General features: G+C 36.9%; 1 protein-coding gene across 7 annotated transcripts in view; it reads right to left on the reverse strand.

Moving 5' to 3' along the window:
• TBL1X (transducin beta like 1 X-linked) overlaps positions 1–13,661 on the reverse strand; it is a 204,543-nt gene that overhangs the window by 15,508 nt on the left and 175,374 nt on the right. For all 7 annotated transcript variants that reach the window (XM_062601262.1, XM_062601296.1, XM_062601277.1 and 4 more), the window contains 4 exons: positions 6,491–6,632; positions 4,200–4,263; positions 3,999–4,096; positions 2,385–2,445 (listed from right to left, as the gene is read on the reverse strand). In XM_062601262.1, the coding sequence (XP_062457246.1) occupies positions 2,385–2,445; positions 3,999–4,096; positions 4,200–4,263; positions 6,491–6,632 (365 nt within the window). The remainder of the gene's footprint in view (positions 1–2,384; positions 2,446–3,998; positions 4,097–4,199; positions 4,264–6,490; positions 6,633–13,661) is intronic.

Raw genomic sequence — 13,661 nt, forward strand, 5'->3', positions numbered from 1 at the left:
TGCACAGAGTGATTCAGGGCACTTAAGACGTCTAAAACTGGATGGTACGAATACCTTCTACTCTACCACTTAAATTGTTTTCCTGAGTGCATAAACATCAGTATATTTCTATCAGTAGATGTGAAATGTGGATTATTTTATTCCATTTTAAAGTAATAAGCTTTGTGAATATGGTTTTGATTGAATGTCCTCTGATGGCCACTAAAACTTAACCATAGAATGATGAAACCTTAGGTAAAATCTACTTATCCACATACTTACATATTTGAACCATAAAACCCTGAAGTTACCTGGGAACATTAAGGATATGGAGGCTTTCAAGACTTAAGACAAAGGAGTCTCACTTAAGATGACAGTCTCTAAGATGACCACTTTGTCCATATCTGTGTGACCTAAACAAGTTGTTTTAAAGGAGCTGAAAGTAAGAATTTTACATCATACCTAGGCCAGCTATCGCTAGACTTTGAACTCCATGAATATGTGTTAGGAGGACTGTAGTCTGTCTAGTCTACAATTTTAGTTTTTAAAATGCCACCTTTTAATCCTTCTTTAGATAAGGCTTTCAGATCCCAGATATGGTAAATAATTTTTTATAATTTTGTTCTGCCGAATACGTGATGCAAGGAGGACAAAGTGAGGTCTTTGTGGCTTTAGACTCAGGTGATGACAAAGGTGATGCCCTGCTTACTTGAGGGCAAAGATGTCTACTTACATGAAGGCAAAGATTTTAAGGAACTACTGGACCTATATTTTTGGCCTATCAACAATTTACTTAATCACTAACTCCTTTTTACTTCACTAGGAAAGCACACTTGAAATTTAAAAAATGTTAGCCTCTCCACATTCACACTTCAGCAATGTCTTAGGGCTGAAAGATGAACAGCACATGTAATAATCCTATTTTTTGCAGTCTAATAATACAGATGGACTTTGGTAGATTGTATGGAAGACACAGTCAAGCTTTCAATTAGCTAAAAGCAGAAGAGAGTGGTGTGTCCATGATGCACATCACACCGGTAGACAGTTAAATTTCAGTGAACATCATTCTGAAAGGACAACTATGTTTTGAATATGCACCTGCTTAGTAGTTAGGATTAGTATTGAATTTAAATTTTATTTTTAATATTTTGAATTTCATTAACTACACCACTATACCGAGCAAAGTTTGCTCCAACAGAACAGCTATGATAAATAAATGCCACATGAGAAAATCTGTCAACAAACACCAACTCCTCCAAACTGACAGTTGAACTAGTAACCGAGAAGATAAATGGCAAAAATACAGAGTGTGGATCTGCTGTGTGCAAAGATATACTTTGTATCTTCTGTTGAATTACTATTTCTGTTGTCACTGCATGTTAATAACATCTGTGAGAATGTAAGAGTGAGAACTAGCAATTCACCTGAAAAGCACGTGGGAATTAAATGTTTTTGTATTAGTAGGAAAATGTATGTTTTTAAACACCATTAAGCACTTTGAGTAAGCCTACTGTATTTAAAAATGGATTAGCTGGTTATAGCAGTTACACAGGAAGACTACAGACTAGAAGACTATCACTATATGGAAAGACCACAATATTTCTAGCATCAGAATCTGGAATGTTTTGGTAGTTAAAAACTCAAGTTTGCCTATGCCCCATAAAAATATTTCATTGTGACAACTTATCAAGTTTGGATTATGAATTCAGTCAACCAGGCTGGTCTCAAGTGAATTTAAGATTACATTAATGATTGCCTGTTACTCAAGATTACTTAGTACCTTGAGTGTCTCCTGCCTTCTGGAAGCAGACAAGATCTATGAACAGTTGTCCAAATAAGGTTTTGGTGCAGGGAGGTTTTGAATCTCAGAGCTGGTAATTGAGATTTCTGCTAATTAGACAAACCAAATACAAAAGAACTACACTTCAAGTCAAACTTAAAAACTGAGAAATTCCTGAGGACATCCATGTTTGCAAGGGTGCATTCAAACTTTTGAGAGATCTGTATCTGCTTCTCTCTGAAGTTAGCTTCATTGCAACTAGAGCCTTAGCAGGAAGAGATCCCAGAAGACTCAATTTAAATGTGTCTTTACAAGCCACCATTTTAGCCTTGATCCTATTCAAGCATATATCAATACTGATAGAATCAAGTAGGCAGGCACAGCTGGTGTATAAATCTTCTCTAAGAGTTTACTTTGACTTTCACAGCTGATTTTCAGAGAATCCCATCTTTCTGAAAAAAGATAAACCCATAAGCCATGATGTTCAGGGGAGTTATGGCACAAAAACCTTGGTTTGTAATTCAGATTACAGATCTGGCAGACACATTTTTACAAAAGGATACATCAGACTGACAAAAGTAAAAAGTGCATTTCATTTTACTATCAAGAGTTACATAGAAATTACCTGAATGGAAAGGAAACTGCTGTTTAGCTTCCCCTGTGTGAGCATCCCAAATTATTGTTGTCTGTATCCAGAGGGAAGAGGGAAAAAAAAAAGATTAGTGATGATTCAGCTTGGCGATTAACAGCAAAACAAAGAGAGAGAGAGACTTCACTGAGGAGTAATTCTAAAAGATGGTCTGATAAAATTACTGACTGCAGAGAGCCTTGTATGCTGCACAGCTGAATAAACAGAAATCACTTCCAAATATTACAGAACACTAACCTAAGTATAGAAACACAAGTATCCCCCCCTACAGAGGAAGCAATGTAACTACTGAGTATGGGCATGTTTTCTCTGGATGAGGTTAGAAGACAATACTAAAAATTTTGTTATATATAAGCATTTTATTACAGATGTTTCAGTTACTATCTTTCTTAAAGTAGTCTTTTCCTTTTTTCTAAGTTGCAAGTACTATAAAACTTAGTGATGCTAATTTAAAAAAATTAAATTATCACATGAAATGTTTATCTTACTGCCACTGTGGTGGGACACACTGAAGTGTAATTTGTTTACTGCAGGTTTAATCCATACTTACAGCATACTTAAGCAACCCCATGCAGAACTGAATACTATCTGATGACTGAATTGTCAATTTATTAGGATTATATACTTCCAGAGAATAAATTAAGGATGCCTCATCTGGCTGATAATAGATCATCTAAAAAATCACTGCTGCTATGGGGAATGTAAGTTTGCCAGGATAATGGAACTACCATTGGGAGATCAGTGTAGCTGCATGTAAGTCAGTATTAAATGAATAAAACTCTAAGTTTCCATTTTCACAAATACGTGAAAATACAGGATTCATCTGTAAGTCAGATTCATCTGGAAGTCAGGTCTGAGCTAGTTCCCCTGGGATCCCTTTGTAAGTTGATGGAAAGGGATGCAGGCAATACATCTCACTGTAACATGGGCCACACAACTCACCTTCTGGAAGTGCCTTTTTTTATCTCCTAATTTTATAAAGGAAGCCAAGGATGACATAGACATCTAACTTTCTAGGCATCTAAAGTTAGGCAAGATTAATGGTGTTTACTTTCTTGTTTGAGTTTTAATGGGTTTGTGTACATCCCTCACTCATCCTCCACTCATTTTAATCTCTTAATATGCACTCAGCGGAAACTACCACGTTTTGCTTTATTTTGAGTTCAGTACCACCATATTTTGCACATTTGCCAACAAAACCTTATACTGTATTCAGGTGCAAAAAATCAGATGAGCTGGCTACTTCCTTCCCTTGAAATACTTGATAAAACTATATGTATAAGTAAGGAAATTAGTTCTTTCTTTATCTGAAAAACATTTAAGATCTGATTTTGCACAGGGGGCACAATGGAGATATGTTAAAAAAAATTAACAGAAAAATAGTACACATTTATGCAGCCTCAAAAACACAATCAACTGCTTAATCTGAGGAAATCAAGGCCTACTAAATTAAAAGAAATTAAACAAATTAAAGAAAGCAAACTCCCCAGGACTCCTAGGGCAGAAGAAAATCATCTTACAAAATTCATCAGCCCAAGCTCACTGAATAAACACATTTATACATCCGAATTAGGCATTTTTAAAACTCACTTTATCGACTCCAGCACTTAAAATATAATTCCCCTTTTTGTTCCATTTCAGGGCAAATATGGGACCTTTATGTTGACCTAAGGTGCTTGCAAGGTTACCTGTAATAAAGAAAAAGTCAGAATTACCATTTAATCTTAAGTTAGCCAAATTACAGTTCATTGCTGTTAACTGCTTAAGAACAGTAATTATTGTGTGACTTACCATCTTCTGTCCATATTCTTGCAAAACCATCGTATGATCCTGTAGCCAATAGTGTTCCATCACTCTGTTAGGATATATATAAATGTCTAAGGTAAATACTAGATGAAATATATTTCAATCAATCTTTTTTTTGTTTGATGCATTACACTTTCCTGTAAATCTGAGCCCTCACAGTGAGACAGCTAATAGCATTATAGCTATTTATTTATAACATTATTATCTAAATTAGAGGTTAGTACAGCAGATATCAAAGAGGAAATGAAATTCTCTATTTTACTGTGAAATATTGGATTGCACCATCACATAGAGTAATCTAATCAAAATGACTGGAAAAGGAAAGCACAATACAACAACCTCTATGGGATTTTTCCAGTTAATAAACAGATATTACTTCTTAGCCATAAAGGGCCTCTAAATCATCAACAGATCACCTAAATCCTAACTAAATCCCAGTTCAGTGAAATTCAGGCATCTAGGCCACCTACACTCACCTTTAATGCCTCAAATGCTATCTAACAAAAAGAAGCTGTTCCACGCTGTCTAAACACAGATTCACACACATGCTCAGAGGCACACTACTATGACAGATAGCCTGAGCAAAGCCGAATTCATGGGTTTCACCTACTAGAAACAAGCCAGTTAATCATAGTCAGCAAATATATATACTCTGCTGGATGGAATCCTTCCTCAAAGGTTAGCTCCTCTGTAGCCAAGAATGCAAAATCTTTGGGCCAGAGTAAGAGAATAATCAGGAAGAAAACTGACCCTGCAGCCTGGTGAGACAAGTACTGCTGGAGCTAGGCATTTACTGGTTAAGATATTTCAGCTGCTGTGTTAGAGTTAAAATTCACCTCATTTATCTCCAGAAGTCCAGAAGTTTGGAGTTAGTCTAACAGCCTTTCTCTACAACTGATAGCATCATCCACCTCTGGAGTGTAATTCAGGATCCCATTTGCTTTAGACTATCCCCAGACCACCACCAAAGCACACACACATTTTTGTTTCTGCTGACTTTTGTGGAAACCTGTATAACTAGGTTAGGTGATTAAAGCTACGGGAGATGAATCTTGCCCTTGGTGCCAAAGGACATGATCTGAATATGACCTCTAGAATTAACGTCTAACAAGCACTGCTTAAATGACATTTCTTATTACAGTGTAAATCACATAAAATAGAAGAGAGGAACTAATTTAATATATTAACCAGTGTGAAAATTTCATAGTGGAATATGATTAATATTGTGGTTCTAAGTAAACAGTAAAAGCAGATGGCTTTTCTAGCATCATGAACAGAAATTTAGGAAAAAGAATAAAATAATCCTCTAAAACATATGTCCATTCCAATCCTCCAAAAACAGCGAGTCAGAGCAGTTGTAGATTTAATTCAAATATAAAATGATGCAGGGAAAAAATATCAAAACCAAGCCAATTTCATTAAGATATACACTAGATGGTGTATACAACCATCTAGTGAGAACAAAGGTGGTAACAGCACCAGGAAGGAGGGAAGTATCAGTGATCAAGTCTGTAAATATAAAGAACTACTAGAGGTTGCCCTTTCCTATCAGTTTTTGCCAACTTTTCTCCTCCATGCAACCTCCCTCTTCACACTCCTCAACTCAGTTTTCCTCAATATTTCAACAATATTTCTTCACCACGATGTCCTAAGGAAACAAATAATGAACACTTGCTTTTATCTTTATTTAGTTTCTTAACCCACCTGTTCTTTCTGTACTATTTATCAACTTAATTCATTGTCTCGAATAAACAAAATATAGGGGAAGTTGTTTTGTGCAGTGGCACAATGACTACACATGCTCCTACCAAAAGGAAGACTATTGTGTGAATACGTTTTGTTATGCACCACGGTACTCAAATAGAAGGGGGTCTCCATAAATGTTTCAACCTCAGGAAAAGCTTCACTGGCACTTACACCTCCTCACATACCAAAATAAATTAACCATGAGATGCAAATACACAATTAATCAGGCTTCATTAGTTCATAGACTGCTTGCTTAATCTTCATATGTAAGTTAGCTATTTTTACTCATGCTCCTAAAAATAGATACATTAATACATCATTTTTAAACTCAAAGCTGGCTAGAGTCCTGGAAAATTCAAGTGTATAGGAGAAAGTTCAGTCTATTACGAGTATGTGAAACAAGAGGTCAGTAGGTCAGGACAGAGGTTCTGGCCACCTCAGATACAAAAGATATGGAGCAGCAGCTGTAATCGCCTCTGAATTAAATTTAGACAGTTAAAAACCATGCCCAGTCCTAGAAGCTAACTTACATTCCAGTCCAATGAAGTCACATCCTTATTGCTGGGGACATCATGTCCTCCTTCTCTTATACAGTGCCTCAGAACTAGTTGAGTGGAACCACTGTTGCTGTTTTCATTGAGATTCCATATTCTGGCCGTTGAGTCTCCTGATCTATAAAGCAAATGTGGAAACATGAACACTTCTCGTTGAGTCCACTCAACAAAGTGAAAACCTCCAGTTATATTTTTGATTGAGAGAACACCTCATCCCAGCCTTTAAAATGCAACTTTTTTTTTTTTTTTTCCTTCCAATTCTGTCTTTCCTGCAGTCTCTAAGCTGGCAAACTTTTTCTTTAATGCTAACATGTTTAAATTACATATATAATTTGAATTCACATCTTAACATTATTTGCTTTATTCAGAACAGTTTTACCCAAAAGACATTTGCTTGTGCTCTACATTTTGCACTTCCTATATAAAGATCAGATCACTGTAACTGAGATAGTCTTGGGGAACTTCACATTACAAACACGTAACACTGTGGAAAACCAAATAAAGATAGAAACACAAAGGCTCTGCCTGCCTGCCTCCCCCAAAATGTCACATAAAGATACCTAAAGTCCTAAGGGTTTGTAGAGTCCCTGGTGCTCCAGAGTCCTAGTCTGCTCTGAGGACAATGCGACCAGACCTGCAGGGTCACCATTTGCAGAAGTGCAGAGTGTCACGGCAGCAGCGGCTGGGGGAAGAGGACTTCTAACTGTGTCACAAGGCTGCTGCAGCGCCAGCTCCTTGGTTCAGCCCGAGCTCCTCTGACAACCACGGCAGGAGCAGGAGGAGAACACAAGGCTGCCTTTAAGTTGGACGCTGCTCTTTCATAAAGTACTTTTTCCACTTCTGTTCAGGACAGTCCAGAGCACAGCCTCTGACAGAAGCTATTTGCAGAGCAGTCTCTCAGCATTAAATCAAACTATGGGAGCTAAAGATTAGGAAAATACAAAGGTAATTTAAATTCACTTTGTCTTGTCTATAGAGTCCTTTGCTGTCTGGAGCTTGGCTGCTTAGCTCATGTTGTTCAAAAAAGTGGCAAAATAACTATTGACATAAGAGAGTTTTTTTTTTCTTGATGAGAGATAGCAAGATAGAGACAGCATTAGGATGTTAATCTGTTTTATAGACTGAGTATTTTCTAAGAAGATGTTTTTATTGCAGACTAAAATTCTGATGTTTTCTAGAGAAAGTTGTGAGGAGGAAGTGAAGAGTTTAACATAATCTTCTCATAAATCATACCTTTATTTTCAGTTTGCATAAGCCTTTCTTCCAATGAAAAATGTCTCTGAGGTCACAAATCAATTTGCAACAAAGCGGAATATATTATGCTTTCCAGTTTATTGGGATTTGTCTCTCACGTCCTCCCCACACCTAACTTTTTAAAAAATAATCAATAAAACTGTTTGTACAATGGATTGCTTGTTTTGCCCAGAGGGTTACTTTCATTTATACACAGTAAACAGAAACATTCTTGGAGCAGAATTAGAACCTTCAATATGTTTCTTAGAATTCATACAGTCCAAACGAAATTTCATTGTCTGTATACTTCACAGGTTCACCTTTTCCTGTCTTTTTCTAAGCAATGATTAAAACTTCCTTTCCTGTAGAGTAGCAAGCAGAGAAGGTAATTCTCCTAAATTCCTGAGGTCCATTTTTGATCCATTTTTGCTTTGATAACGCATGTTTCCATGAAAAGGAAATGTTTCACAAGAGAATTTAAAATTTGATTCTGATCTACTAATAAAACATTTTACTTATTGATAGTAAAAATTCAAGGAAAACTTGAAAAGCATCATACTTTTCAAGGGCCAAACTTGATTGATCTTTGTATATTTCTCTATTATCCCCAATACAAATATTTATAATTTAGCCAGATTTTACATGAAAATGGTTCAACTAGAAGAGCAAAAACCCCTCTGCCTATGCTACCGGCTCAGAGCTCTGTCGGGTCATCGCATGGATGGGGAATGTGCCTCCCACCTGCTCTGAAACCTTTATTGGAAGCTGCAAAGCCTGGGCTTTGCCAGGCTAACCACAGCCTACTGCTATGCAGCCATTCTTTCATTTCTGGCACTCATCTTTCACACTAGTGAATAAAATAATTTAAGTCAGGATAATTTTTGTCATCATACAAAGCTGTAATTGTAATGTAACTCTTTATTGCTGATTTCTAAATTAATGAAATTAATCATGAGGCCTAGAAGTTAAGGAATATTTTTATTTGTGATAATTTACAATAGTGGGAACATATAAGCCTTTTATAGGCTTGGGTTATGGGTTAACATGCTAACGATCTAGGAAATTCCTTCAGTGCTGGCTTCTCTGCTATAGCAGGTTCTAAGCCAGGCCTGCCCTCATTGTAATAATGCAGTTTGTTACTGGACCCTTTGAATAAAACACTCAGCTCTTGGCTATCAAGCACAATTTTGTTTTTGCTACTTCTAAAAGGGTTCTGTTTTGTTTTTCAATATTCTGGCTGTGCTTGGACAATCTTACTTTCCAGTGTTTTAATTTTGTTTTTCCATTTTCTTCCTCCTTAGGCTACACAAGGTATCAGTGTGTGGCAGGGGTATTTGGGAGTCTTCCCTTTTGTTGCTGGGAAAAAAAAAAGAATGTTCTCTACTCTGGAAAGTATTCTGATTTCTGCTGAATGATTCAGTGAATCCTGCCTTATTAGAAGACTGTAGTTCAAACACAATTCAGAAAGATATTTAATCTTCTTAGCCCGCAGAAGCATTTCTATCTGCATGATAAAACAGCTCATTCCAACATGCAAGTCATGAACATTTGAGTAATAGAGTACTGTTCTGCACTAGGGTAGAATATTGCCAAATTTTTGGAAGGCTTAGTTCTGAAAGAATTTTATTTCATGCTCTTCAGCCCCCATGAATCCAGGTGGACAAATGCTTGCAGAGCTTTATTTGTGACATATAAAATCCCCATTCCATAACTGTCAGCACAGAGATTAAAATAGCTGCAGTTGTGTAAAGATACTTGCAAGATGACTCTTGCACCTTGTTATTTCTAATATCCAGTTCCAAGTATTGTATTTACTGTTACACTGTTATGCAATATTGCTAAAATGTATACTTAGCACTTCTGGCTTAAATAGGTTAGATTAGTTATTATTTTATTTTAAAAGAGATTATTAAAGGCATAAAGGGAAGGAACCCCTCCTCCAAATTTATGAATCTAATTTTTTGCTAATGAAGCAGGTCTCTCAAAATAAGTGCTTACATATCCTAGGGAGTCAGTAGAGGGAAGTATCTTGGAGGTATCCAGAGGAAGATTTTAGTGCCTAAGCTTTAGCAGAAGGCTCTCTGTTGCTACTGATTCTACAGTATTGCTTGTTCAAGCAAACCTCACCTAATGGTTAAACATTTTGCATTAAGGATTTGATGCAGTGAAGAAATAGGCTTCAATAAAGTCACTTGCTAATAAATCAACCCTTGTAGTTAAAAGAATTAGGACTGTTTGAGGAGTCTGAAATCTGCAATAGCAGGTACGGCTGGGTAAGTCAAAACAGCTCCTGTACAACTGGTATGAGGAATATGGTAATTCAAAGCATTATATACATCATAGAGGTGATATCAGAAGACGATCTAGAAACATCTTTTCTTGCTTCTGAGAAACACAGCCACAATCCTAAAACTTTGTGAAAAATGGCTTCTATAGCTGATTACTTCATTAACTAAGGAGCACTAAGGGGCACATGATGCTCTGGAAGAGACAGAGTCCCCTCCTGTGAAAGAGGCTGGTGCAGATCAGCAAAGATGAGCAAAGAAATCTACCGCTGGGTTTTGGGAATGATGCCAAGCCACCTGCTTTGGGGCTATGAGGGTTGCTTAAAGGACCTTGCTGGATGTAACAGAACAGAGCATGTTCCTGAAAGTAGCAGCTGGATGTGTACACAGACGCATCCTAATTTTAACTAGAAAAGCTTCCAGAGTTCAAGCTGCCGCAACGTTGACATTCACAGTCTGTTTCAACGCTAAGAAATTCAAGCATGCTCATAAGCATACTTGGTTACTAGACCAGGACTACCTATGTTAGCAAACTGATTGATTATCCCTAGGCCAGAATTTGGTCTGCTTGAACTCGCAATGTCTGTCAGGGCCATTAAGGCCTATTGGCGCATTCCAGGTGCAGACACTCTCCCTGAATAATTCCTGGGCATAGCTTGGTGGGTAGAATGGTTCAGAGACAACTCCAAATATGCAGGTTGTAGGCAGCTACCCTGCCTGCAGCCAAGGCAGTTTGCTAGCATAGATACAGGTCATTCTCTGTCAGCTGGCCTCAATGCCTAAGAATATTCCCAGGCGTGTTTAGTTTACTAATGTGGAGGTAGCTGTAATGGGTTTCTGCACTATCCATGGAACATAAGCATCTGAAATAACTTATATGTGTCATAAAATTAAAGCAGATACTGAAAGATATTTCACGGAAGAAAGCAGTCTTTGCAGAGAAGGGCAGAATCTGAAATATGGCTGAGGATGGCTTGAGATTTGGCCAACTATTTACATTTCATTTTACATGTCCAAAATCTTTTAAGCATTTATTTGCTTTAGAATGTTGATTTGTTTCATAATAGATAATTAATCCCCTTACATGTCTGTATGTATGCATTTTGCTGTATTATTATAATACTTCCCTTCACAATATCTAAGCATCCTTCTCATAAGCATCTGGTGACGCTTAAGCCTTTGATAGGCTTTACTGATATCTCTGGTCTCTCCCATTCTCCTCTTTAAGGTGTGGTGGAACAGGAAAGAGTAGCTGACTGTATGTATTATTTTCTGGCTATTTTATCAGAGAGGTGCCTGTCTCCATTTTTTTAACAGCCCTTTATAAAGTCCAGACAGCACACGTTGCTGTGCTAGCCTTCCTATCTTGAAAGTCTGTGAATGAGTGGATGGAACATCAAAAATCAAACTCCCTTTCTCAGTGGGATACCACTACATTTGGAAACTCATGCTCTAGTTTCAGATACTTTATTCTGCAAACAAATCCTCATACACAATTTGTTTTGGATTAGATCTTATACCTGTGTTACTCTTCCAGTGCTTTGAAGATTACATCAGAATGCTTTCTAAAATGTTAACTGTTAGAGAAATTTATTAGTTGTATAACCTACAGCTTGAAGAAAATACTTTGTAATATACTGAGGTCCACTGTACTAAGCGGTATATAGTCAGAGGAAATCTCTTCTTTCACTTATCAAAAAATGTATTTTTAAAGGGCAGCAGAAAAGTACAGTCAGGCAGATGGGAAAGTACAAGAAAATTAAGGGCTGGGCAGGACAATATGGCTACTATAGAATATAACAGTTCAGGACTGGCACATCAAATTAACTGTAGTTTTCATTTTGGAAGCATTCATCAATTTGTACAGGACAAACAGAACTGTAGCATACTGAAGAGCTCAGGGATTTTTTCCCCTCATTTAGTTGATGCTGTAATACATACTTTACCCATATATGATAACTCTTACCATAATTATGCAAGACATATCAAACACTTTTTTTTGTGCAATAGCATAAAGAAACAATCGGTTCTCTTTCTTTGGCTTATTTTTTTTTTCTGTGCATTCGATGCCATTTCAATCATGTAGGCTTTATATGGCAATCATTGCTGCATTATCTGAAGGCTAACTGAATTCGCATGCTTTGTTTCTTGTGAGCAGGCTAAAATCCGATCAGGAGGTGCATGAACTTAAACAATTTTTATTTTCATTGCATTGCCATCAGTCTGCATGAGAAATAGAACCTGAACGTACTTTCCAGCCATGTGTGTATTTATGTGCTTCCAAAATCAGTAGCAAAACTTATTAATAAAAATCTGTAATTTAAGGGTAAAGGCAAATGCAAGGTATGACATCTGACTAATGGTTTTGATTGTCATCCTCCAGGTTTAGCTGAAGCTGTTAAAAATATCAATGTCCTGTGCTCTTTGCCCCATCCAACTACTGGTGTTTAGTGCCCTGCAGCAGAATTAAACTGTACCTGACTCCTTAGTCGCTGCAGTACATACTCTGGTTTATCAGATTCTGCATGGTTTAAACTATGCATGCTAGGACTGCAAGCTACAGTGCCTCAGGAACCAGGATAGGAATGGCAAGTACTGGCAAAGAGGTGAATCAGATACCCAGAGATACCTATCGATGCAAAAGCTAACTGATGAGGTCTTAATTCCCTATAGAATGAGTTGAGAGATGTCCCCTGCAGAGGGACAGAGCACTTGAGTAGATGTCTAAGATCAGCTACGTAGATGCTCTCCAGAATAAAGCAGCATTCTTTACTTCATCTCAGGCATCACCACGTGTGCCTAAAGGATAATTCCGTATGGTATCCTTTCTCCCCATGGATTTTCCTTAAATAATGTGGTTGGGCTGACCTATCACCTGAAGACTATCTTTCACAAAATTCAAATAAATACCATAATGGGTAAATTTACCATTAAAAATGCACTATTTAGGATAACAGTGGAGGCTGAGGGCTAAAGAAACTCTATCAGATCAACATATTCAGTCCAGATTTGAATGATCCTAAATGAAGAGGTTAAGATAACAGCTCTGAAGAGAGCCATTGAATCTTCTCTGTAAATTTGTCTCCACATCTGGAAAGTTATTCCACATTTTTATGAAATTTTCTCTAAATTTTCATCTTTAGTAAGAACCAACCATGAAAACAATTTACTATGATTAATTAAATTCTCACACCTTAATCTGTGGGGGTTTCAATATTATGTCATGATTACCTATGGTTAATCACCGTATTTAGGCATATACTGAAACGTCAAATGAGTAATACAGGATCAAGTTAGTTCAGGATAACTTGTTGTTGATTTACAAATCATTATGTATGTAGTAACATTTCATTAATATCACAGAATCTTTGCCTTCGTTTGACACTTTTTTCTTTTCCCTTGAAACATTTGCTCAGGTTTGGACCAGGAAGATTAAGGAATATTATATGCCATAGTTTTTTCAGGCATGTCAGTCTTAAAATATTTTTCATTTATACATTAAATAAATCTCATTCTATAGCTCTCTCAATTATGTCCTTGGAAGAGAACTATCTGTATGAAAGAACTCTTTCACTCTTGCCTCCTTCATGACCAAGAGGTCCCTTCTTATGTTCCTAATAATAGTAATT

This window comes from Rhea pennata, chromosome 1, assembly GCF_028389875.1.
Source record: "Rhea pennata isolate bPtePen1 chromosome 1, bPtePen1.pri, whole genome shotgun sequence".
NCBI lineage: Eukaryota > Metazoa > Chordata > Aves > Rheiformes > Rheidae > Rhea > Rhea pennata.